The following is a 25,237-nucleotide window of genomic DNA, read 5'->3' as shown; positions in this document are numbered from 1 at the left end:
ATTAATGAGCAAAAGTGATGTGTTGCTTGCGGTATGCCATTGTGCCCAGCTAAGTAATAACTGTGATTGACATACAGTATATCAATGATTGATGATCTATATAATCCTTTGTGGCAGCCCTATTGTTAAATGACTAGATGACAAAATGACAACCAAAAACTACACTTTACATTCTTTATTAGAAGGGATAAAACATATTTCATAAACATTTGAAGTGCATACAATGCAGATTACAGTATACATATTTATCAACATCACGGCCGCCCGAGAGCAGCTCTTTGGTCCGCAGCTTTGCATTTATAAGGAGTCCACGTGCAGAGACATTTTCTCTCGTCTTCCTTTCTCTTCACAATTCCTTGCTCCACCATTTTGAAAGGGCCCCCGTACTCCGAGCGGCCTTCTCGTTCTCCGGTGCGGAACCTGCGACAAAAAGTGGGATTAGCGCCCGGTGAGGTAAACTCCAGCTCAGGCTGTCGCAGGCATTCCCGAGCCCCCCGCTTTTAGTCCTTCCTCCGCATCATTAGCCGGATTTATGTGGACTGCGGGCCTCTGGCACTCATCACACACCTACTTAAGTGCCACCCGTCACCTCCGGTACCCGCAATTAAAGCCCGAAGCGGTGCTCGCACCTCCTTTTTTCAAATCCCACTCCAAATTTCATCTATGTTTGATGACACAGTGTTATGCTAACCGTGCCTGCCAGAGTCTGGTCCTCGAGAGCCCCTATCCAGCTCCTTTTCCACGTCTGCCTCCTGAACCAAATGATCTGCTCATCAACAGGAGTCTGATACAGTGGCGCCTCCAGAAATTTTTCATTGGGGTGGCCAGATGGGGCCACTTAAAATCTTGGGGTGGCACACCAAAACTAAAAGCCATCATTTTAGCTTTTCATGATATTATTGCAGTAAAAAGGTCAGGGAAAAAACTATCAGACTTAAGGACATGTGATGGGATGAAAGAAATGCATAACTGATGCTACAACAATCTGACAAGCAGGGTGGCCAACAAATTTATAGGGGTGGCCGTGGCCACTCCTGGGGACGCCACTGGTTTGATCACGATCCTGATTTTTTGATTCTGGTGTGTTGGAGGGAGACATGGAAAACAAATGGATTGGGGCTCTCAAAGACCAGACTTACGCACCCCTGATGTACACCGAAGGCAAAAAAAAAAAAAAAAAAGTGAGAGTTTGTCCCAAAATGGCATCGTTAACCCTTTATGAGGCAAGTGACTTTTCCCCTATAATTTGGGCTCAACTGGTTTTCACGGGTGTCTGTGCCAATTCACGTTGCGTTTGAAAAATGGTTCCATGAAGTGGATGAACAAAAAAAAAAAAAAAAAGTTTCAAACGGAAGAGGAAGTTGCTTATTTTGCTTTGAAGCAGTCATTGGGTTGGTGAATTCCAAAAAATAGGTCAGGAAAGTTATGAAAAAAAACAACAACAACAAGCCCATCACCGCTTTTACCAAGTAAAACTAAATTTGACATTGCAAAGTATCATAACAGCACGCAGCAAAAAGTCAAGGACCCATGCTCAAAAGTTGGCAGGAAGTCAGCCATTTTTAAGTTGCAAAATTCTAAGAAAAGGGTGCTAGGACAGTGAGAATGCAAATAAAATGGTCCCTTTCATCCACCCGTGTCACTAATGAACATCAAATTTGGTGGGCGTGTGTAGGATCTGGCAAAAACAAATCTCAAGGACCCATGCTCAAAAGTCAACAGGAAGTTTTGGCTCAAAACAAATTCCAAGAAAATGTGGAGCGAAACGCAATCGCCTGGCATAAATGAAAACGTCTCAAGGACTCACGACTAAAAGTCGGCCATTTGGGTAGAAGTTCATTTTTCTGGATCTTGCATTGATCGAAGGAGAAAGACGTCCCATTCCTTACCGTTTGTGTCAGGGGAAAGGAACTCGAGAGTGCAAGGGCAGGCAGCGTCGGTGCAGGCAAAAGTGTCTGTGGTACTTTTTCCTCATATTCTGGAAATCTGCAAAGAAAGCCAGAAGATTTGCATGACTTGGAATCACCTCAGGTGACTTGACAATGGATCATGGGTAACCCCCAATAAAATGGAACACGACCACCACTGAAGTCCCGTCGTTCACAAGCTGCCGACCAAACCCAGGAAGAACATAAAAAGTGCCAGATGACTTTATGACTCTCTTTTCCCTTCCCTCCCTCGAAGCTTAAACATGCAGGCCTGAAGGCAAACGCATCTTTCCATTCTCCTCCCTCTCGTGGCGTTTTGTTGATTAAAAGCTCGGGGCGTATTTGCAGGACGTTTTAACGCCGGCCGGTGTGGCCAGCCGGGATTAACAAAAGCGCCGCACAATGGAGACCCCCGCGAATGCGATCCCCCGGCGGCGGCGGCGGCGGCGGCGGGGGCGGGGGGCTCCGCGAAGCGCCCACATGCATGATACATCTCACCTGTAGCGATGCAACCGAGTGCGTGCGTGTGATCGAATTGAAGTCGATTGTTTTACAATCCAAAATGCGCACACGCGCCGAGTTTTGAGCCTTTCGAGAGGGGGGCTCCATTTACGACGTTATGTGGTGGAAGGTGAACGCCCCGAACTGTTAGAGATGCGCAAAATCCATTTTTGTTACGTTTAAAGCTTGGTTGTAACGTCATACCTGTTGAATTACACGTGACATCGTTAATTAAGAGATTTACCACAAGTAAAATGTTTGACGATGAAACCATCGCCACGGAAGATTGACGCCTTCAAGTTACTCGGCCAATGTTGTAAATGGTAGAATTCACCAAAACAACGAACATGATATTTGATCAATATCTGACGCCTTCAAGTTACTCGGCCAATGTTGTAAATGGTAGAATTCACCAAAACAACGAACATGATATTTGATCAATATCTCACTCCAAGCAATATCTTCTGAGTATAAACGAGTATAAATGCTTTTAGATGTATGGATTCGGTACACACTTGAATGTGTCGTTTACGACGTCGGTGGAATGTTTGAACGCAACAATCCGCCCTGATGACGGAAAAATCGCTATTCTTAACTGCATAAAGGGCTAACAACGAAACAAAGTAATCGTACGTTTATACAACTGTAAACATTAGCTGGTAAAAGAGAAACGTGTTTTTTTTTTTTTTTTTTTTTTTTTACAATATGATTTGTTATTGGATTTATAATTGACGACATTGAACGCAACAATGATTAGCATTAATGATGGGTCTCTATTATCCATTTAAATACACGCTGAAACAACCAACCAACAAAGAAACGACTTGAACGTAGGTTTCTACTAGTGTTTTTGTGAGTTGAGAAATGAGATATTTAACAAATTGGACTTGTTTTCGTGGATTAGGTCATTTACGGCGTTGGCGGTCAAACTTGAAAGCTTTCAACCATCAAACAATTGTTTAAATACACTTAGCAACTATTGTAGGAGTTCTCAAGCGTTTTATTTACGTTTTCACTTCTCATTGGTGAATTATGAACATGCTGTTTACTTTTCCGCTGACCGAATTGAATTATTTACGACACTGGCGGTTGAATTTGAACGCATCAAACAGTTGGAGGGATTCCGCACTCTCTCAAGGTAAGAAACGGACTTTTACCAAACCAAACTTTTTTGTTTTACCAAAATGACGCGCCATATTCAAACACAGGATGACTTCTGTTGATATTTGCCGTTTTTGCACCATTAGCGAGGCGTTACTACCTATTTTGCGATGTTTAATTAGTCATTTATTTACCAATACAAGTACATAAACTTAAATGTACTTGCTCGCTAACTGATGAAGCTAACACGAGGCTCGGACATTTCTAGTTCACTTAAGTTTGCTGATTTTTCTTCTCCTTACTTGGCCTATTGATGGAAGCTGCTTCCACCAGCACCACGGTGGCCACCAGGAGTATCAATAGTAGCAGGTAGAGCAGGTTGAAGATCCTCATTTTTGCGTTGAAGAGTCCTGCTTGGTCCTAACCTGTTCCCTTTTTTTCCCAGCCCAGAAAGACACGAGCCCGGATGGCGTCCCCGGAGAGAGTCCTGAATCTTTTCCAGTGACTTGAGAACTAAGTGACAAAGGTGCTTCTGCCCCCACCTCCTTTATAGTTGCTTTCTTGCAGACCCCCCCTCCCCCCCAGCCTCCACAAGGCACATATTGACCCCACATGTAGAGGGTAATTCAAATGACAGGAAGCCCCCACACCCCGACCTTGCAACTGTCCCCTCAAACAAACGCCTCATGTTAAAACGGTTTAATGTCATACTAAACATAGAACAAATCTTAATAATATATACAGTATATTATTAACTTATTGGCTGCCATTGACAGCGCTGTACGTCCAATCTATTAGGGTTGGTTCATTCGCTGTCCAACCCTTCCACTTCAAATGGATTGGACGTCTACTAGTGACAAACTAATTTGTCTAAATTTATTTTTAAAGAACCACATAATTGGACGTCTATCCTCGTTTTCTGTGATAAAGAACTAACAGCGCCCACAGTTGTAGAAGTGCTCTTGGGTGTTCATGATTGCACAGTACGATACTACCTCCTAGTGGATAAATTGGGCTCACCTGAAGGAGCCGCACAATACATTGCATTGCGGCATTAAATAGAAAAAAAGCACATTCCATGTTACTCGTTGCCCGCCATTGACGGTGATAGACGTCTAATCTATTTAAAAAAAAAAAAAACCTGTCAGGCAGGCTTATTGGGATGTCACAATCAATTTTTTGGATCATTGAATATTTTTAAGATGAGTCATGATTTTGAAATCTCAAAGAGACTAGTCTGTTAAAATGATACATAGAATAAGCCAATTTAAGCTAATTTACTGATATTTTGTATTGGCTATGTGAGATTTTAATGTAAAATATTCCAAATTAAAAAGAGAAGGATTGCGGCCACAGTGTTTAGATCCTGCTTCTGTGTTGTTTTGTGGGGAATATACGTATATAGTTGGAAAAAAAAGAGAATGTAATAATTCTTTCCCTTTATTCATCTAGAATTTAAAAAAGAAGCCAAAATAATGAACGCCTTCTATTTCTCGGCTCCTCGTTAGCGCGTCTACTCCGCTCGTCCGACGTCTCCTCCGCCGCGTTGTCGACTCCTCCATTGAGCGCGCCTCTCATCAATTAGCACATTTAGATGAAATGTCGACCATTACATGTGAATGAGGATTAAGGCGAGCAGCAGGACGCTAATGGAGCGCCTTGAAAAGCCTCCTCCAGACTTTGAACAAGCGTCTCTTGAGAAACCTGACTAAACTCCACACCGGTCGGTCTCCGTGCGGGCCTTTTTGACTTTCTAATATTTGCAAAAATGGCCGCGGACCTTCTCGGGATTCCTGCCGGATCCACTTAGGTGTTCGTTTCTTATCGCGCTTTGCATATCAGCGGCTATTGTCTTTTAAAAAACTTGTATTTTGCTGCTTTTGAATATGCTAACGCGGCTCCGATTGTTATTCACTCGCCTTGTGTACGTGTTGAGAGGAGAGAAAAAAAAGTCTCCCTGCTAGGTTTTTTTGGTGTTGTAATATTTGCTCTGGCTGGGGGATTAAGCGCCTTGACGGGGGATTTTCCCAGCTTGCTCAAACACACCACGAAGGCACTCGCACAGAGCCACGCGGTGGCTGTAACGGACTCTGGGGGGTTATTATTTTCATTTCGGATGGAACGAATGGAAAACCGGTCCGCCTGCCGTCGGCGGACGTCCAATCTATTCATACTGGCAGATAGAGGTGTGCGAAATTAGTCGGGATTCGGCCGTGGAAGATTCGAGAACGATTCACAAACATCCAAATTCTGATGATTGAAATATGCCAAGTAAAGCGGAACTAAAACACAATCGCCGCGGTCTTCGGGACCAATGAGGAACGGACCGAGAGTAGACATCGTGCTCGACTCGTGCCGCTAGATAAAAAACCAATAATACCCGACTGCGGCCGACAGCCCCTACAAACTACGCCCACATAATGCTACGGTATATATCACATGTATGTAGAACTAGATGCGAAATGACGGACTCGGCGGCGTTGGTAAACAGCCGCCATCTTAAAGCAGTAGACTTCCCTGGAAGGCTGTTGTAGAGAACCTGATTAACTTTTTATCCAAAATACTACTAAATCGTCAAAATCTTGACTTGAATCTGTCTTTAAAACAGTCTTTAAAACTTTCACATGTCGAAAGTAGACAGAAGGGAAATGATGGAATAACGGGAGCAATTTTAACAACTTTAACGGTTGGTTCACAACTTTAAATGAATGTAGTTTAAAGCTGCTGATACAGAATGGAGTATTTTATTGACTTTTTCGAACTGTTAACTTGATACTGTAATAGTCGTTTATTTAAGCCTGAAAGGATTTTTGTATAATTTTTATAACTAATTTACCAAACATTAAAAGCAGCTAATAGCTGGGGGGGTGCGTCAGTAATCGATTTATAATGGAATCGTGGCCTCTGAATCGTTATCGAATCGTTAAGTTCCCACCTCTGCTGGCAGAGCATAGCGCCATCATTTGTAATTCAAAACGGCTCTACTAAGGAAGTGGTCGTGTTGGATAGAAGTACAAAAGTACAGCAGTACCTTGATATCTGAACACTTCTGTAAGCGAAATATTCCGTTTACGAAAGGTTTTGTCAATTTTTTTTTTTTTGCTTCCTATTACGAAAAAATATTCAAAACGCAAAAGATACGATGCACTGTAAAAGATATCATTCCCGCTGGCAGAAAATTTGAGGCGGCTGTCGTATGCTCGCTAAGTCAAAATGGCTAACTCCGAAAGGATGATGGCAGAAGTCCGTGTGTTTATGGAGCTTTTCCTGACATCCACACTTTGCAGAGTGAAACCAAAAATGAAATCAAGTAGTCTGTTCCTCAATGGCAAACGCAATTATAATGAGTTGCTAATACAGCAATAACACCTACACAAACGGCTAGTGTCCAAAACGACAACGTGACACGGCGTGAAAACTCAGAACAAAGAAGATAAATTGTGGTATGTTTAAGCATCAAAAAGCCTCGTTCTCATTCACTCGGCTACGTGACTTCTCCACCTGCCTAAGTCTAAAGCACTACTTTAGTGATAACGGGGCCGCCCCCGAATGACACTTAAGACCCCCTTATCCGCGACCGAAAGTCAGACGGACGCATAAGCGGGTCACGGCACCACAAATTCAGTCAAGTAGAAGCAGACGGACACTCTCCGGGAACTAGACGACCGAGGGCCCCGGGGGTCGAGGGGTTAACTCGACAGGGAGTCCGCCCCGCCCCGCCCCGCCCCGCTGGTTCTCCCGGTCAAGATGTCAGCTCGCCGTAGCTTCCGAGGCCAAAAGTCAAGACGGGCCGACCGCTCCGTCGAACCCCCCAAAAAATCCAGTTTGGTGCTTTGCTTTTGTAAATGATATCATTTACTGCATTTTCATTCCAGAAGAAAAAAAATCAAGAAAAAATATCTTTTAAAAATGAAAGGAAAGGGTACATAGTTTCATATTTCATTAAAAAAAAAAATGTTTCAAATACTTCATTTATTTATTGATAATGTCTTTTCAAAAAAATACTTTTTTTTTTTAGTTTTGGAGGATTTTTTTCAGTGTTTTCTGTATATTCATAACTTCATTTTGCCCTTTTTTTTTTTATTGGTGTTACTCTGAATATATTTTTTCCTGAGTTCAGTTTAGAAAAAAAGTCAACAGCAGTTTCAGTAGTAAAGTCTCAGGGAAAAAAAATCTGAAAAACAAAAAATATTCTGTAAACCAGAGAGGAAAAAATGTCCCCAAAAGTAATCACTCAGAAATGGATTTCTTTTCTCATATGAATTTTCACTTCATTTCTGACTGAGAATATGATTTCAATTGCAATTTTTTCGAGAACCTATTATTAGTACTTCATGTGTTGTAATAGTCCCGACGAACACCAGATGCTGCTAATGAGTCGACTTGCCCAAAGTTGAACTGAAGCCATCCATGAGTCCTTTTCACTTTGTTCAATTTCAACCCCATCATCTTTTATGGTCTTGTCAAACTTCTTCACTTTGTCTGCATTCCAGCCGGCCCGCTGATCACGCTCTGCTTGACCCTCACGGCCTCGTCGACGCTTTCCTCTGAAGAGCACGTGCGCAGTATTTGTCATTTTTGTTATTTGTCATTTCTGCGTATTCTTTTCTCACCCGTCCGGACGCAGACGGAAGCGGCGCCGAAGAGCGTGAAGACCGCGAAGGCCGCCGCGATGAAGGCCAGCTCCAAGCCGGAGAAAGGGACTTCCATAAGGACGACGCGGCAGGAAGTACGTATCGAAATATCGGCCGGGGTGTGTAGAATTCACATTCCGGTGACGCGTGTGGCAATAGGAATCCCGGAAGCGAGTATTGCGAAACCCGAGCGCAGAGTACACGCCCTCGTGACTTGGACTTTGCTTCCTCGGTGTCAAACGATCAACACGTCGTGGCGCAGGTAGACGCTCCTCCCTTAAGTGGAACAACCAAAATGCACTCACAGTACTCTTTCAACAACAGCCCATAGTGAATGAAAAATGTTCTGGGAAATATTCCCCCCAAAATCATTGCCTAAATGCATAGGTTTTCAAATGATGCTTTTGGCTAGAACTCCCAAAACGGCACGGAATCTTCACTTGTCCACTTTACCTGTACAGTCCGGGCATCTCCGTCCCTCCCGGACGATCCCCGTCAGCGCGAAGAGGCCGAAAACCAGCAGGGAAAAGATCACGGCCAGAGCTTCCAGCTCGCCCGACGCGGACCCCATGGTCGTCCCGAGAGGCTGCCGTAGGTGCGAGCGTAGTACTTAGGTACTAGAGATCATGTTAACCCTAATTATTCATGAATTGCCTTTGTGCTTTAACGTGGGCGTCGCTGACGGCGATCGCCGTCCGACGGCGCGGTGTCCGGTCATCCTGCTGTGAATGGAAATGACTTTATCGCCAGTGAGTCCCCTTGAAAGGGTTAAAAATAGGTAAATATCTATTTTCAGGCACCGACAACAAGTGCCTTTCATTTGTTGTGTGTATTTCTCTCATCCACGCGCACATGTTGTGTAATCCCATTAGTTCCGAGATGGGGGGGTGGATTGAGGTTAGTCTAAGCCTTAATCCCCTGGCGGAGGAGCGTATGCTTATTATTCCCCCGCACGCCAACACGCGCTCCTCCTTTTCGTCTCTAGGGGGGGAGACGGGAGGGAGCCGGCGAGTAGTTTCCCAGTCGCCATGACGACCGTCTAATTCCGGCGTCCGGATCGGAAGGCGCGAGGAGGAATCGCCGCTTTTCCCCCTCGGCCGGCATGGCCGCCCAGCGGAGCGCGGGAAGGTGCCGGCACGCCGCCGGAGGAACGCGGACGTGCGCCTGAGAGCGTCGTCGGGGACATGCCCGTACACCAGATCACGGTGGTCCCGGCCGGCGGCAAGAGGGCCAAAGAGGGGAACGAGGTAAGGGACGGTGTCGTCGCGTTGAACGGGGATGGGCCTTTAAAGTCATTTTTCATACGAAACTACTAACTGATCCAGCAAATTAGCTCAGAATGTGGCTTCATTCATGACCGTTTGCCCATTTATTCTGTTCCTTAAGCCTTTTTTAAAAACAAAATTTGTATTCCTCTGAATTCACGTGTTCGTTTACGTATAGTCAATCATACAAAGAGGCACAAAAATATAGTATTGCAATTCGGTAGCCTGCCATTTTAACTTTGAAATTTGAGTGATTATTTATATAGCCCAATTCAAGTCAAACAAGTACAAAATGAACTACGACCACCCAGCTCCATCTACTGGCAGTATTGCATTTCAGTAGCCTAAGAGTTACTGCCTGTCATTTTTAACAAGTAATAATATAATTGCAAAATGAAAACGGATTTTTCTATGTATCTTAAATGAAATGATCATTTTTAGAAAGTGTTCTAAATGAACTAAGACTGCCTGGTTTACTCAGAACCTAAAGGCAACCATAAATCTGCACTCAATTCATGTAACGGGTCACAAAAATCCAAGGATCATCGCGTGCACATGCCCATCCGTTCCATTGTAATCCAGCCAAGACTGCAAAATTTAGTTTAGTTTAGTAGTGTCCTCCCCAAGAAGAAGAAAGTGAGCGAGACCTTGAGAGCTCCCCCCCGGGTGCCCTTTAAAAAAAAAGTATGCAAATTAATCCAGATAAAAACATGTATAAATTAGGGTTGCGGCTATCGATTAATTTAGTGGTCGATTAATCGATGAACTATTAGTTCAAATGATCGAGTCATCGGATAAGGAATGTGAAAAATTAAAATACCTGAGTTGAGCCTCAAACGGTAAAAAAAAAAAAAAAAAAATTAGGATCTAAGTACAACAAAAGAACTGGCTGACTTACATAGCAGACGTCTGCTAGCTTAAATGCTATAAAATGCCAACTTTTTTTTTGTTCAAACACATTCCCACAAAAATGGCTAAATATAATAAATAAATAAATAAATAAATAAATAAAAATTACGACTGCATTAAAAAAAAAAAAACATAAGCTCAAACAAAAACTTTGCTTATGTTGATCTTAACATGGAGCAGCTGAATTCCGCCATGTGAAATGAAGCAGACTAGAGGGCAGTGTATCCACCCAAATCAATAAAACATAATGCAAAAACTTTCAAAATAAACCATTACAACGCCACTTTAAATGAATACTCAAAGTAGCAAAATTGAATTCTAATCTTTTTTTTTTTCTAATCGATTAATGATTGCAGCACTAGTATAAATGACCATATTGGAACTTGGATAAATGATTACAGATTTTTTTCTTTCTTAAATATAAAAATATGAAGATAGAAATTTTAAAACGTCTTTGACCAAGAGGCTCCTAAAAGAGGATTGTGATCAACGATGATGCATCGATGATGAAAATAGTTGTTGTTTACTAATTGTGGCAGCAGTTTCAAGGTATCCTTCCAGCCAATGTCCGGAAAAAACACAGAACGACTAAATGCTCTTTGCTGTCGGTTGGCGGGATGGCTGCCGGCCTAGCCCGACCCCGTCCAGTTCAACTGGATTGGACGTCCGTCCCCGTCATTGGATTTGAAACGTGATCATTCCTAGTTTCAACGGATGGGAAGGAGTCACACGCTCACAGGTGTTTTCCTAGACGGCGAAAGGAGAAAATCCAGATTTAGACCTGAACCGAGATGTGAACTCTGCTCAAGAGTTGACCCATTAGCGCGTCCTTACGGAACGAATAGGAATGAGCGTGATACGTTTCCAATCTGGTCATTTTGCCCATTTCAAGAAAATGTGATGTTTTGAAACATCGTTCGCTTGAGATAAAACATCACGGTCGCAAGACGTCACGATCAAATATTCATCGTCGGTATCGATGAGTACACTAAAAAAAGAAGTCTGTTCCCGCAAATCCCCAAACGTACACTATCTTTTCTAAATCTCCAGTTAGACGTGTGTGTGTGTGTGTGTATAGCACAACACAGCAGCTAATCCGTACTGCAAAAGCTTCACTAGTGGCATGCACATGTTGCACTCATCTCTTCTTTTTTCTTAGGTACCTATTCTATCTAACCTATCTATACATACATATATATGTACATGTATGTATCATTTAAGGATGTCTAGCATCGTCCGTGGCACGGAAAAATTTAATACAATAATTAGCAATAGGAATTGATGATACAAGAGCGTGTGCAAGCCTAGTTTAAAAAAAAAATACTGTTGATTGGGGGGGGGGTCACTTCCTGTTTATTTTGGGCCCAAAAATAACCAGTGTGAACATCAAATGCAATTTTGAAAAAAATAGGGATTTTATTCATCCATCGTCTGACAGGATGTGAATGGCTTTTTTTTTGTCATTTAATAACATTTCCAGACTTTTTCCCACGTGCTCCGATCAACACGCGAGCGAGCACAGATCCGCTAATAGCAATCGAGGTAGCGGCAAATCCCTTAAACGGCTTAAACGGAGCGCTCGTTTTGTCTTCCAACGCGTGGGCGTTTCCTCTCGTCGGCGCAAGTGCACCTTAGAATCGCCAGGCAATTTGTAGGGGGAAAATGCTCATCCTCCCCGTAGCTTTCTACTTAAGAAAGCCTGACCGGTCAGACATATGCGGATAAAGCTGGTTTGACTCCAGGGTTGGTACGGAAATCAAATCAATTTGCTTCATCGCTGCAACAGGCTGGTTTCGAAGTGGCGTCACATCGAGTACAGCGCATTTTTAGTTTGGAGTTTAATCAATCCAAGCATAGTTGTATTCAAATGCAAACATGTAGTTTGGTATAGGGATGTCCCAATTGCATAATTTTGCGTCAGAGTCATCTGATTTTGAGACTCTGCCGATAGAGTCCCGCACTGATATCGAATTTTGTTTATTTTTTAAAAAACAAAAGTTGCCAACATGTTACTGTCCCACCGTGTCGCCTTCATAATGTGAATTATTTTGAAACAAAATAACGTAGAAAAATGCTCGTCTTTTTTAAATGCTTCATTGAGTGAGTCCACAGAAAGTGAGAACAGATGATCACTTACACAATGAGTTGCCGCATCACACTTCTGCAAGTTTAACAATGATTGACACATTTATGCCTTTGATCGTAGAGCTACCAAGCTTCTCTGGCAAGATCAAAGCTACAAACCTGGCAATCATCGTTCATTTGAAGTACCAAACGCAAGTTTGGCCATTTGCGGGAGGTAGGGTAAGACGCTGTGCTGTTGTACGAGCGCGAAGCAGAAAAACAAATCTTTTTTTAAAATGAAAAAAACGATTACGATCCTCTGAAAAATGGCGCGATCACGTGAATGGAACGGGACATCCCTAGTTCAGTACAATACGCTTACCTTGCGACCAGCTCGGTTTTTTTAACGACCTCCACACCTCCTCTGCCAGATGCCGTTGAATCTGCGCTCTGCCTACTCGACTAGCCTTGTGACTAGGCATGTGTCAGTATGAGCTTCTGACGGTATGATGGTTATCGTAAGCCAAAAGATCACAGTTTCACGGTATTGGAATGACAACTCTAAAATGTGTTACTTTGAGATATCTAGCCGAAGTATTCCCGTACCAGTGATTTCGTTTTCTTGGATGAAGGGAAAAAAAGTTTCCCCTCCTCCCGCCATCGTATAGCACAGCTGACTCACTGACACTGAGCAACAACCGGCGGCGGAGGGTTGAGCCTTGCAGCTGCAAATGAGGGATTTCTCCATGCATTTTTGAGACCCAAAAAATAGCTAATACCTTTGGGACAGTATGACAGAACATTTTTGCAGGTTTGAAACCTTGACGTTGTCATACCACCGTATATCTTGAAACCGGTAATCGGCACGTGTCAAGTCACCGTTGACCACCTCTGGTGATTTCAACAGCGGTCAGGTTTTTTGTTGTCGTTTTCTTAGTCAGGCCGACTTCCTTGACCAGCTCCAAGTCCTCTTCGTCTTCCCTGAAATCCATCTTCACTGTTACGTTAGGGAAGATTCGGCAGAAAATTTTTGCAGTTTTGAAACCTTGACGTTTTCATACTACGGTATACCTTGAAACCGGTAATCGGCACATGTCTACTTGTGACGCAAAAAAAACAATCACTTCTTTTAAGGAGCCTTGTCAAGAGCTTTACCTGTTTTGGCAAGAACTGTATAGTCTTTTTGTGGCTGTGAACTACAGTTCCGTGCAAATGTATCTCATTTAGCTTAGCGATTGGAGGCATGAGAGCCATCGTTCCAGTGTCCCAACTGTGAACAAAGCGCATTTATCAAGGTGTGGTGACGTGTGCGTCTCTGTCCGCCGAACGGCACTGGCGCCTCTGTGTTCAGTTTGCCACAAACACTCCCTCCCAGGGGGTTTCAGAATAGGCACCTTTCAAACTTCATTTTCCGAACCTCTGGGGTCATAGAATGGTTTTGGGAGACGTCGCGTTAAACAAAAAAACATTGGAATAAGTTTTAAAAGGTACTGGAAAATTGGTCTTGAAAGTCCTTGAATTTGGCCATGAAAGAGGCGCAAGAACCCTGTGATTCACTTGATCTAGCTAGCATGTTGCATGCTAGCAGTTGGGTCAGCTCCCAAAAAATATGTCTGTTGACACACTTGCTCTATACTTGTTTTGCTCATTTTGTATATAAGGCGACTTCGTGATTTGCTGTCATGTCTCCGCTCCAGGGCGTTCAAAGCAAGCCCCCGGGTCGCTCGGGCAGTCGATCCAGCAACATCTCCAAGGTAACCCGGCGTCTTTCGCGTCCGATCGCTTGAAAAGTGAGCGCGTGCTTTGACGCTAGGCCAGCAACTCCACCGCGGGACAGACCGGCGCCTCCAAGACGTCCGTCACCCCGTCTTCTCAGGATATTTGCAGGTAACGGGAGCCAAACGCGACCCGGTTAGGAAGGGGATGATGGGAAGGGGGGGGGGGGGGGGAGCCAAAACTCCTCAACTGGCGGGCTCAGCTGTGCAAGTCTGCTCATTACATTTCATAGCCATTTCAACTTCCATACTTCATCATATTTAATTAATGTACATTTATTTGGAAAATAATAGGGAACAAATATACTGTATATATATCAGTGTAGTGTTGTTTTTGACCTTTTATTAATTTTTTTAGTCTTTTGGGCGATAATACTTGTTAGTCTTTGTGATGTTTTAGTCATTTGAAAATGCGTTCGTCTAGTTTTAGTCGCCCAAATCTCATACAAATTTCGTCTAGCTTTAGTCAACACTTAATCAAAATGTTTTGGTCTGTAAAATTCACAAGTTTTTGTCCAAAATTGAATATAGGTTTCCAACTATTCTGAATGAACATAGACGAGTACATATTGTAGCGCCTACAAAGACAACGCCAACTTATTGATGATAATACACGCAAAGCAGGAAAAGCAGTACATCTGATCATTTTCAATTAAACCCACTGGGAAGCTACGAACTGTATGTGGGAAAAAAAAATTGTCTGAGCATTTCACACTGGAAGTCTGGGATTTTTTTCAATCAGTATTTCCCAATAAATGCTCATTTACACCCCCCCCCCCAAAAAAAACCCCACAGTATTTCCCAATAATTGCTCATTTACCCCCCCCTCCCCCCAAAACAAAAACAAAAACGCCCACTGGCGCTCCTCCAAAGAAAAGCTAAATGGCTCTGCTTTAGACTGGCCAGTGTTTTAAGAGGATGTTCGCCATTCCGAAGCTAATGCAAGAAGTTACATTTAGCGCATTGTGAACATATTATGTCGCATTTAAGTCTCGTTGGATGAAAACTGGCATCCGTCTCGTGATGTTCTAGTCTCCCGAGCCGTGTTTTTTAACTCGTGATCGTCATGGAAAAATTGTTCGTCGATGAAATATTTTCGTTATTGTCAAGTTTAAAAAAAAAAACTGAAGCGTTCACGAGTCAGTTGACAATGTACATATAAAAAAAAAATGATAATTCAACATTCTATAAAGAAATAGTAAAAATGGTCACCCAATATAAAGTCCATCAAATGACAGTTTTATACAACATATCGACATAAAAAAAAACAAAAAACATTGTAAAGTGTAATCAGATAAGAGTTGAGGGAGGATCATTTTTTTAACAATTAGTTTCATTTAATTTGAAGTTTATATAATCAACAGATTTGTTCCTTTTGGAGGAAAAAAAAATTAGAGAAACAAGAAAATGACATTTTCTCATTGAGTGTCATATATTTAAAAAAAAAAAAAAAATTTTTATCCATAATGTCATTACTAGTAGTTTTAATTTACCGCATCAATGGATGATAAACGCTAATATTAATTTGAGATATTTTTGAAAAATTGTATTTAATCTAATTTTATTAAGATATATATTTTTTATTTTGAATTAAATGTTGATGTATTTCTTTTTTTATTATTCACAAGTTCATTTGATTGAATTTGTGACAGAAAGATCGCCATGTACAGATTGGTTTTAACTGGGGGAAAGCAAATCTTTATTCTTAAAAGAATTCAATTTTCATTGATATAAATACTTGTTATTAGGTCATTGTAGTGTAATTTAGTGCTAATGTACGACATACTGACAGCAAGATTTGCAAGCAAGACTTCACTATCAGTTGACGGGTCTCGGGGCCGATCCGTAGGGGGCGTATTTTCAAAAGCGAGCGAGCTAAAACCAAAACGGACACCTCCCTTAGGCATATAGGAGTCCTTGAACAGCAACATAAAAAACAGGCATGCAAACTGGTTAGGGGTGAAAAAGGTGACAAGGTAACATGGACACGCGGCATGCGTGGAAAAGTGCATTTCATAGTGCAACCAGAGACATCTCAAATGAAACACCGTACATAATAATTTAACATATACAAGTTGAAATCTCACATCCTGAAATCAGAACATATAAGACGCATTAAGTAGCAAATTATACAAAATCTGGTATGTCCCATTTGCATTAAGCAGAGAACAGCTGTACAGCATAAAATATGCATTTACAGGTATAGTATGAATTCAATTCACTGAACTATTATGTGTTAGATACATAGAATAAAAAAATGGCAAGTCTTCAAAAGCATTAACTGTAGTGATCATAAGTTTATTTCCATTCAACCAAAGCAATTAGTCTTTAACTTGGATTGATAGGGCATCATACTGGATAAACAGAAGTACACCTGTAGGCTGTTTTATGAACGAACAGCGCAGGAATGGGGGTACTTTCAAATGCGACCTGTAGCGGAGCTCTCCGGATTGATAAACTCTCCATGGCTAAACAAATGAAACGACCTCCACAACAAGGCAAAACTCTTCCCTTTCTGTAATTATCGGAGAGTATTGAGGGGCCTTAAATAACTCGTTGTCAAAAATAACTGGTGACCATTCAGAACTTTACTAACAAAGCTCTGAACATGACAAGTATGGAAGGCACTAGTTCATTACTCTAGTTACCACATTGCTCATGATTTTTTTTTTATCGTTAACAAGCGCTTTACAAAGGGGTCTTAAATAACTTATCACAACGCCAACTGGCGACGATTCAGATCCCAACTAACGCTCGCAAACTTTACTAGCAAAGCCCTGTGTGAAAGGCGCTAGTTAGCCCCTCCGCAGTTAGAGCTACCTCGACTAACTGCGTTCTACGAGGCGGTGAAATATCAAGGACTGTCTGAAGTCAGTAACCAAGAAATTAACCCAATACTTGTGTTAGAGACACCATTACAAGCGCAGGAATTGATCGTACGACACGATTGAATGATTTATGAAGACTATTATAGGCCATCACTCAAACTTTTAGCCTTAAGAAGTTAACAATTTTTAACATTAATCCCTTACCTTGCCGCAATTTCCAACGGGTCCGGGCGAGAAGCTGGGGTGGAGAGGGGTTCCGCCTCCCCATTGCTGATTGGTGATAACTGTGCTCACTCTTGTCAATTATTTGCTGTCACGAGAAGAGAGTGGCGGTGATAGGTCTAGGTCATAGGACTAGAGTGTAGTTTTGAGCATGGACTACGGTTTTGAAGTTAACAGTTTCACTCACTCCCCCCCCCCCCCCCCCCCCCCTCATTTTTTTTCTCCTCGGATCTACGCGATTCAGAAGAATGACCCATTTTGATTTCAAAACGGTGAAATTTCACCGAAAGGTGGCAAGTTTGCATGCCTGAAAAAAATTCAGTCGTTCCCTAATAAAATCCCGATTCATTATTTTTTTATACAACAGTACAACAAAACTTACAATGGCTATAAAATTCTCAAATTTTACGCTAGTTGCACAAAAATCACAAAATGCAGAGGTAATCACCTATTTTCACCATTATCATTTTTTGCTAAAATTAGGAACTGTAAGTTTTCAACCGCTAATAAATCACTCCATTTTTACATCAGAAAATGAATACTTGAGGAAAACATGCAGAATGATCATAATTTCACTCAACAAAAGCAAAATTAGCATTTTCTTGATACAATCACAACCTATTTAGGTAGAATTCCTCTATTGTGTAGAGATCCAAAATCCAACATGGCGGCCGTCACAAAACAAAGAGCTTTTTAAGTTGAAAATTCTCACAAATAAATGCTCAAATCACGGAATTTCTATAGAGATTAATGTGAAACAGTCTATAGACTCTCGGGTAAAAGCAAAATATGGGCAGTTATCATTCATTTCAGTAAATATTTCAAGCCAAAGTTATGGTATTGTTTAATCCAACATGGTAGCCGTCATGGAAGAAAGAACTTTAAGTTGAAAACTCTCGCAAATAAATGCTCAAATGGCGGAATTTCTATAGAGATTAATGTTAAACAGTCTAGACTCTCGGGTAAAAGCAAAATACGGGCAGTCATTGTTCATTTTACGTCAATATTTCAAGCTAAAGTTAGGCAAATTTTTTCCCAATGTATTCACAACGTTTGAAAGTGCATGCATGGTGCGAAAAATATAATAATTACCTTGAATCCACGACCAAATCACTCTTGAGACATTCCTGCCTGCTTGAATGCATGCAGTAAAACCTTGGTCCTATTTCCACCTAAATCCGGCGTTAGAACGCAGCGTGTGTTTGAGTTGATCACAGTGACCACCTCAACGCTCAATGGGAAGTCAACTGATGGTGGAGTCTCTGGCATGAGAATAATTGGAATGAAACCATCATGTCATTTTCCATCTTTAACTCATTGGCTGCCATTGACGGCGATAGGCGTCCAAGTCATTTCAAATTGAAACAAAATGTTCATTCGCCGCCACATCATTGGACGCCTCTCATTGTCAATGGCAAAGTCTCACCTCACTGATCACACGTCATCCCAGCATCCGTCTTGTGTGCGTGCGTGCATGCGTGTGTGTTCAGTGTGGTCCAGCTGACCCGCGTCGAGGAGGACGCGGCCCAATTTGCCGGCCACGACAAGAACGCGCGCGACGCTCGCATGACCGTCCCCGGCGCCGCTCGGGCCCCGTCCGCCCCCAGAAAGCAGGTGAAGCGCTGCCGCCGCCGCAAAAAGAGGAGCGGCTACGGCCCGTTCGACTGCGTGGAAGCCAAAGACCCCGACCCGGAGCGCCCGCGGGACCGCCCTTTGCGTTTCCTCTGCTCGGACTCCACCTCGGAGGACGAGAAGCCGGCGCGCCGGGAGAAATACAGACGGGCTCGCCGGCGCGGGCCCGGCAAAACGGTCGACGACGTCGCCGAGGTGATGGAATTGCGGTCGGTGGGCTCCGACGAGGGGAAGGCGGAGGACGGAACGGAAAAGGGACGAGAGAGCGCGCGGAGCTCGCCCGGGAAAAGCTCGCCCGGCGCGGACGAGGCCGACGCTTCCCCGCCGTCGTCCTCCGAGGAGAGCGTTACTAAACAGTACGAGGAGAAGGGGGCGGGGCCCGGAGATGCGGCCGGGGCGCCGGAGACGCGGAAGCCACCCGGGGTCAACGGCGCGCCGCTCGCCGTCATTTCCGACGATTCGGAGACGGAGGTGTGCAGGTCAGGTTCGGCGCCGAGCGGCCCCGTCGACGGCGATAGACGTCCGACCCCGGTGGATCGGAAATCTATCGCCGTCGTCCTTGGCAAAACTGAATAATTTGAATCCATTTCATTTAAAAAAAGAATCATTATGAACAATATCATGACTTCAATTGAAGTTTTACTAAATTTGAAAAGCATTCATTGAATTTGAATAAATTTAATATTTGTTTATTTTTTGAAAACATTTTTTTTCAAAGGTTGCAGAAATAAACGGTGATTTTTTTGGTGATTTGGAGAATTTAAAAAATGGCAAAAAGATGATTCACAATTAAAAAAAAAAAAGATACATAGTGATGAGAACAAGTAACAAATATAAGAAATGCATGATATTGTAGTCAATATTAAATGTTTTTTAAAAATTTCCTTGAATCTTAGGTTGCTTTTGACGGAAAGAAAGAGAAGATTATGTCTTTTTCAGGATCTGCCACTGCGAGGGCGACGAGGAGTGCCCGCTGATCACGCCGTGCCACTGCACGGGCAGCCTGAGCTTCGTGCACCACGCCTGCCTCTACCAGTGGATCAAGTCGTCGGACACGCGCTGCTGCGAGCTCTGCAATTTCCACTTCATCATGGAGACCAAACTCAAGCCTCTGCGCAAGGTACAAATAAACGCCGACAATGGCCGGACCGGCCTTCACAATCCCTCCGGAGGGATTGTGAAGGACCAGCTGGCTTTTCCGCCAGTGGGAGAAGCTGCACATGTCCAAGAGCGAAAGGAGGAAGATCTACTGCTCCGTGCTCTTCCACCTCATCGCCATCGTCTGCATGCTCTGGTCCGTCTACATCCTGGTCAAGCGAACCGCCGAGGAGATTAAACTGGGAAAAAACGGTCAGTAAAAGGCAAAAAACCACTGCTAAAAAAATCCACTAGATATTTTCATCATCATTTTTCTAAAATGATTCACTAATTAGAAACGATTTACTTTTGAAAAATAACAGTGCACTGGATTGATATAGGATGCCTTAGATTGCATCCTTTTTTCTCGCTGCTCTAGATGGAGACTGGATGGAAACAAAAACAGTCAATACGTTTTCAGTGTTTTTAATTGTTTTAAAATGTTTAAAAAAAATCTCTCTTAATTTATCATTCATTTAAAAGATCTATTTGTCGGATAAAAAGACAGAAAATCTTTTTTTTGTTTCGACCTCAATAGAAAACGATGTACCGTCATTTTCAGACTATAAGCAGCTACTTTTTCCTTCATTTTGAATCTTATAGTCCATTGCGGCTTATTTGTTGATTTATTTGTGGTAATCGGTAACACTTTATTTGACAGCGGCGTCAGAAGAATGTCATAAAACGGTCATAATGATCACGACACTATCATAGGCATTACAGAACGGTTAGGAGAGATGTCGTCCGGCAAATGATGTCATTAACTCCATTGATGTCCAGCTCGGATCTTTTACATCCATCCGTTCAAAAGTGAGATGGTTTGCACTAAATGACATCTGTTATAAGCATGGATTCATGCTCATGACAGTGTCATGCCATAATTCTGATCTTATGGCGCCACTGTCAAAATGTTACCAAATACCATAACTAACAATTCATGAAACAACTGGAACAGTAACTGAAGAAATCATCGTTATTTACATCTGTAGCAGTGCAATGCGTGCTAGGAGGCATGTTGGACAACAGCAGGTGGTAGCAGAGGTTGACTGTCTCCCCCAAGGGAACAGTGAAGCAATGCTGCTCCATTTGGTCTTATGACAGTCGTATGATGGCGCTGTCAAATAAAGTGCTATCGGTTACTATGTTTTGGTGTAAATATCCCATGTCCAGTGTGCAAAGGCCGCTTTTGTGCCAAATTTGGTGGGTGGCGCCTTAAAGTCTAGTCCAAAAATTGTGGCTTTTTTTTTCAATTTTCAAAATAAAAAAACCCAACCCCAAAACAATACAGTATCTTTTTTTAAGCTATCCTATTTGATTTTTGAAAACACCAATATTAAATAGACAAAAAAGGGAAAAAATCTGAAGTTCAATGATTTTTATGTTTGACTATGTTTTAGTTTCACTCCAAACTGAGAAAATATTCTCTTGTTTGGGTACCTATCCTTAAATTTGGATATAGTATTTTTAAATTTAAAAAAAAAAAAAAAAACCCTGACCAAACAGTAAATATTATTTTTTGAAAATTTTTAGGCACATATATTCATGAAAAAAAATCATGGATCATAATTTTTACAACAGGAAAAATTCTCTCTTTTTGACACATTTGCTTTGGAAATCTTATTTTTAATTTTCCAACTGATATGCTAAGGACAGAGTAAACTGAGCTATTGCCATCAATGAGTGTGCTCACTGTGCTTTTTATTGTGTGCAGGTAGCCAAATTTATAGATATCAATTCAAAGTGAAACATTTTAGTAAGTGATTTGTGTTTGCTGATAGCGTCCATAAAGTCCTTTCCAATCGTCTTCTACTAAACATTTAGTACTACGTCAATCTGTATGTATCACGGCCAGTGCCCGACGTACAAACGTTTGATTGCACCGAAGCGCTACTTTTACCTGCTAAAATGGCGTTACTATTTGAGCTTTTTTTTTTTTTTTCTGGCTTGCTTTAAGACTTATTTGCAACTTTCTGATTCCATTTTAAAAATATGAGATGATTTCGGAGCAGCGATGGATGGATGAGCCGATCGCTGGCAAAGTACAGTTTATAGAAAATGTTCTTTTTGTGGACACAAGTCAGGGCTCAAATTCAAGAAAACATTATGGGTCAGATTTGACACTTTGACTTGCTTCTCTACTGCAAGTGTAAAAAAAACTTGAATTATTCTATTCATATATTACAATTAATGACGTATGAAAACACCATTGATCAAAAGTTTGGAGACACTTCATTTTGCGAGCCGATATTTAACGCCGTTTTTTTTTTTTAAAAAGCACATTCATTATTATGAAAAGCTTTTGTAACATTCGTGATGTAAATGGCTACATCTTTTGCTACTTCCTTTCGTAACATTGGCCGCTAGGTGGTGCAAAATCACATAAAACAAAGATCATCACAGTACAGTGGTATGAAAAAGTATCTGAACCTTTGGGAATTTCTGACATTTCTGCATAAAATCACCATCAAATGGGATCTGATCTGTGTCAAAATCACACAGATGGAAAAAAAACTGATTCAACTAAAACCACCCAAACATTTATAGGATTTCATATTTTAATGAGAGAATGCAAACAATGACAGAAGGAGGGAAAATAAGTGAACCATCACATTTAATATTTTGTGCCCCCCCCCCCCCCCACACCCCCTTTGGCAGCAATAACTTCTATCAGACGCTTCCTGTAGCTGCAGATCAGTCTGGCACATTGATCAGAACTCATCTTAACAAAACTTCTGTAGTTCAGATTCCTGGGATGTTTGGAATGAATCGCTGTCTTTAAGTCATGTCACAGCATCTCAATGGGGTTCAAGTCTGGACTTTGACTCGGCCACTCCGGAACGTGTATTTTGTCCTTCTGAAGTGGATTTACTTCTGTGTTTTGGATCATCTTGTTGTAGCATCCATCCTCTTTTTAGCTTCATCTGTCTGACAGACGGCCTCAGCTTTTACAACAAAACATCCCGATAAACAAATGATTGCAACTTGTCCAGGCCCTGAGGCAGCAAAACAGCCCCCCAAAGCATGATGCTCCCTCCGCCATGTTTCACACTGGGGATGTTGGTGAGCTGTTCCATTTTTCCTCCACACATGAGCTTGTGTGTTGCTGCCAAACAATTCAACATTGGTTTCATAAGTCCACAAAATATTTAGCCAAAACGTCTGTGGAGTGTCCAAGTGTCTTTTTGCGTTCACTAAACAAGCAACAATATTTTTTTAAACAGCAGTGGCTTCCTCCTGTCATGTATGAGACTGAGGAGCCAGCTGTGTATCGCAGACACAGGATTTTATTGATGTTAACAGGCAAAGGACGACCTGACACTGAATACTATTTGTTTGTGCCTTATATACTGTTCTCTTGTTCTTTGTGATATAATAAAGAGTACCCAGTCCATGTGATGAAAGCTTTGTGATGCAATATGCTCGTACATTGATACATGAGATACATGACACCTCCCTGGAGTCCTCCCATGAACACCATAGTTTTACATGTAGTTGATGCGTGCACAGAGATATTGGATCGTGCCAGTGATTTCTGAAAATGTAGGGTTCTTTTTGACCTCTCGGAGTACTCTGCGGTGAACTCTTGCGTCATCTTTGGTGGACGGCCACTCCTTGGGAGAGAAGCGACAATGCCAAACTCTCTCCATTTGTAAATGACTTTCAGAGATGGTTTTGTGTCCTTTCCCAGCTTTATACAAATCAATGATTGATCGCAGGTCTTCAGACAGATTTTTTGACTGAGCCATGATGCACATCAGACAATGCTTCTCATCAAGATATTTCTTACCTGTGTGTGTTTTATAGTGGGCAGGGTGGCTTTAAACCACTCATCAGTGATTGGAAACACACCTGACTTTAAATGTTTGGTAAAAATTGGTCTTTAAGTCTCCTTTGGCAGAGGGTTCACTTATTTCCCCCCTTCTGTCATTGTTTGCATGCTATCCTCATTTAAATATGAAAACCTATAAATGTATGGGTGTTTTTAGTTAAAGCAGACACTATTTTCCTCCGTGTGATTTTGACAAAGATCAGATCACATTTGATGGTGATTTTACGCAGACATGTGAGAAATTCCAAAATGTTCATACTTTATCCTACCACTGTACATACGTTATCCTATTTAGTCAGCTGCATGCTAGCTGATTTTTGGGGGCTTGTCCCTATATCTGCCAGCAAATATATTGCTTGACCCGTAACTACGATCCCATTATATCGATTTGTATCGGACGTTCTTGAATAAGTCTGTATATCGGTCAGACGGCCGACGGCTTCCGTCCCCTCGCAGTCAAAATGGATTGGACGTCGATCGCCGTCCGTAGCAGCTGAAACATCAAATATAATGAACACTCGGGGAACTCTGTATGCAACTATTTGAAAGGAGTGGTACGAAACCGGGAAGCGTGGCCGTGATACATGTCGCTAAAAATGAGCTCATTTGTGCGCCAAATTAACGCTGTCGATTGCAGAGGAATTATGGCGGCTTTCCCTGCTGAAGTACTATACCCCCGAGGGTAAGCGCAAAAAGCACGGCGAGCGACGGCGCCCCCCGCCGGACGCCTAACTCTGCCGCTTGGCGTGTGCGTGTCCCCGCCCGCAGGCGTGCTGGAGTGGCCCTTCTGGACCAAACTGATCGTGGTGGCCATCGGCTTTACCGGCGGCCTCATCTTCATGTACATCCAGTGCAAGGTCTACCTGCAGCTGTGGCGCCGCCTCAAGGCCTTCAACCGCATCATCACAGTGCAGAATTGCCCCGACAAGAACCCGGCGGTCGCCCGGGAGAAACGGCGGGCGGAAGACGCTCAGGCGACGCTTTCCGAAAACCCCGTTTGAGACGTAAGTCAAAAGTCATCCTGCAAATCAACTTCAATTGGATTTTTTTCAAAAATAAAACCATTCCTTTCGCGTGGGCTTTTTTGTTTCTCCAGGTGAACATAAGCAAGCGGGTAGACGGAGGACCACGAAGGAGCCAACTTTGACCTTTCCGTTCCCTTTATGCACTTTGTCAAACTGCACTTCATAGCCTCCAACTAGTTGCTCACGGACTCCTTTAGAATTTTCACTGCACTTGTCCACTTTTGACCGTATCGCCACCGTTCTAGAATTTTCTTTCCTCTCGCCGATCGGCCGGGACGCCGGCACGACGCCCTCTCCGTGATTCGTCCCAACTGTTAGCGTGACACGATTCAGCTGCTCAACGTCCATCCACATGTATCATTGTGTGGGGGGGGGGGGGGGGGGGGG

At 42.5% G+C, this 25,237-nt stretch overlaps 2 protein-coding genes across 7 annotated transcripts; one reads left to right on the top strand and one right to left on the bottom strand.

Annotated features, from left to right (window-relative positions):
* Nucleotides 1-171: 171 nt before the first annotated feature.
* On the bottom strand, nt 172-8,103 carry apela (apelin receptor early endogenous ligand). 2 transcript variants are annotated; one of them, XM_057843013.1, is made up of 3 exons: nt 3,833-8,103; nt 1,890-1,986; nt 172-420 (listed from the first exon to the last, which is right to left on the bottom strand). In XM_057843013.1, exons 1-2 carry the CDS (start codon nt 3,921-3,923, stop codon nt 1,898-1,900), a joined length of 180 nt encoding a protein of 59 aa, XP_057698996.1. In that variant the 5' UTR covers nt 3,924-8,103; the 3' UTR covers nt 172-420; nt 1,890-1,897. The 2 variants fall into 2 exon arrangements, with proteins under 2 accessions (XP_057698996.1, XP_057698995.1); XM_057843012.1 differs by having other exon boundaries at nt 7,918-8,103.
* On the top strand, nt 2,422-25,220 carry marchf1 (membrane-associated ring finger (C3HC4) 1). Of its 5 annotated transcripts, none has more exons than XM_057843000.1 (15): nt 2,422-3,567; nt 3,851-3,899; nt 3,976-4,056; nt 8,024-8,259; nt 8,324-8,426; nt 8,626-8,759; nt 8,915-9,411; nt 14,100-14,156; nt 14,216-14,289; nt 18,718-19,338; nt 19,799-19,979; nt 20,065-20,209; nt 24,463-24,507; nt 24,594-24,829; nt 24,922-25,220. In XM_057843000.1, exons 7-14 carry the CDS (start codon nt 9,349-9,351, stop codon nt 24,824-24,826), a joined length of 1,419 nt encoding a protein of 472 aa, XP_057698983.1. In that variant the 5' UTR covers nt 2,422-3,567; nt 3,851-3,899; nt 3,976-4,056; nt 8,024-8,259; nt 8,324-8,426; nt 8,626-8,759; nt 8,915-9,348; the 3' UTR covers nt 24,827-24,829; nt 24,922-25,220. The 5 variants fall into 5 exon arrangements, with proteins under 5 accessions (XP_057698983.1, XP_057698982.1, XP_057698981.1 ...); XM_057842999.1 differs by having other exon boundaries at nt 8,626-8,942; nt 9,150-9,411; XM_057842998.1 differs by having other exon boundaries at nt 3,799-3,899; nt 8,626-9,411.
* Nucleotides 25,221-25,237: the final 17 nt, after the last annotated feature.

This window comes from Corythoichthys intestinalis, chromosome 8 (assembly GCF_030265065.1).
Source record: "Corythoichthys intestinalis isolate RoL2023-P3 chromosome 8, ASM3026506v1, whole genome shotgun sequence".
Taxonomy (NCBI): Eukaryota; Metazoa; Chordata; class Actinopteri; order Syngnathiformes; family Syngnathidae; genus Corythoichthys; species Corythoichthys intestinalis.
This window is presented reverse-complemented; position numbering and strand designations above follow the sequence as displayed.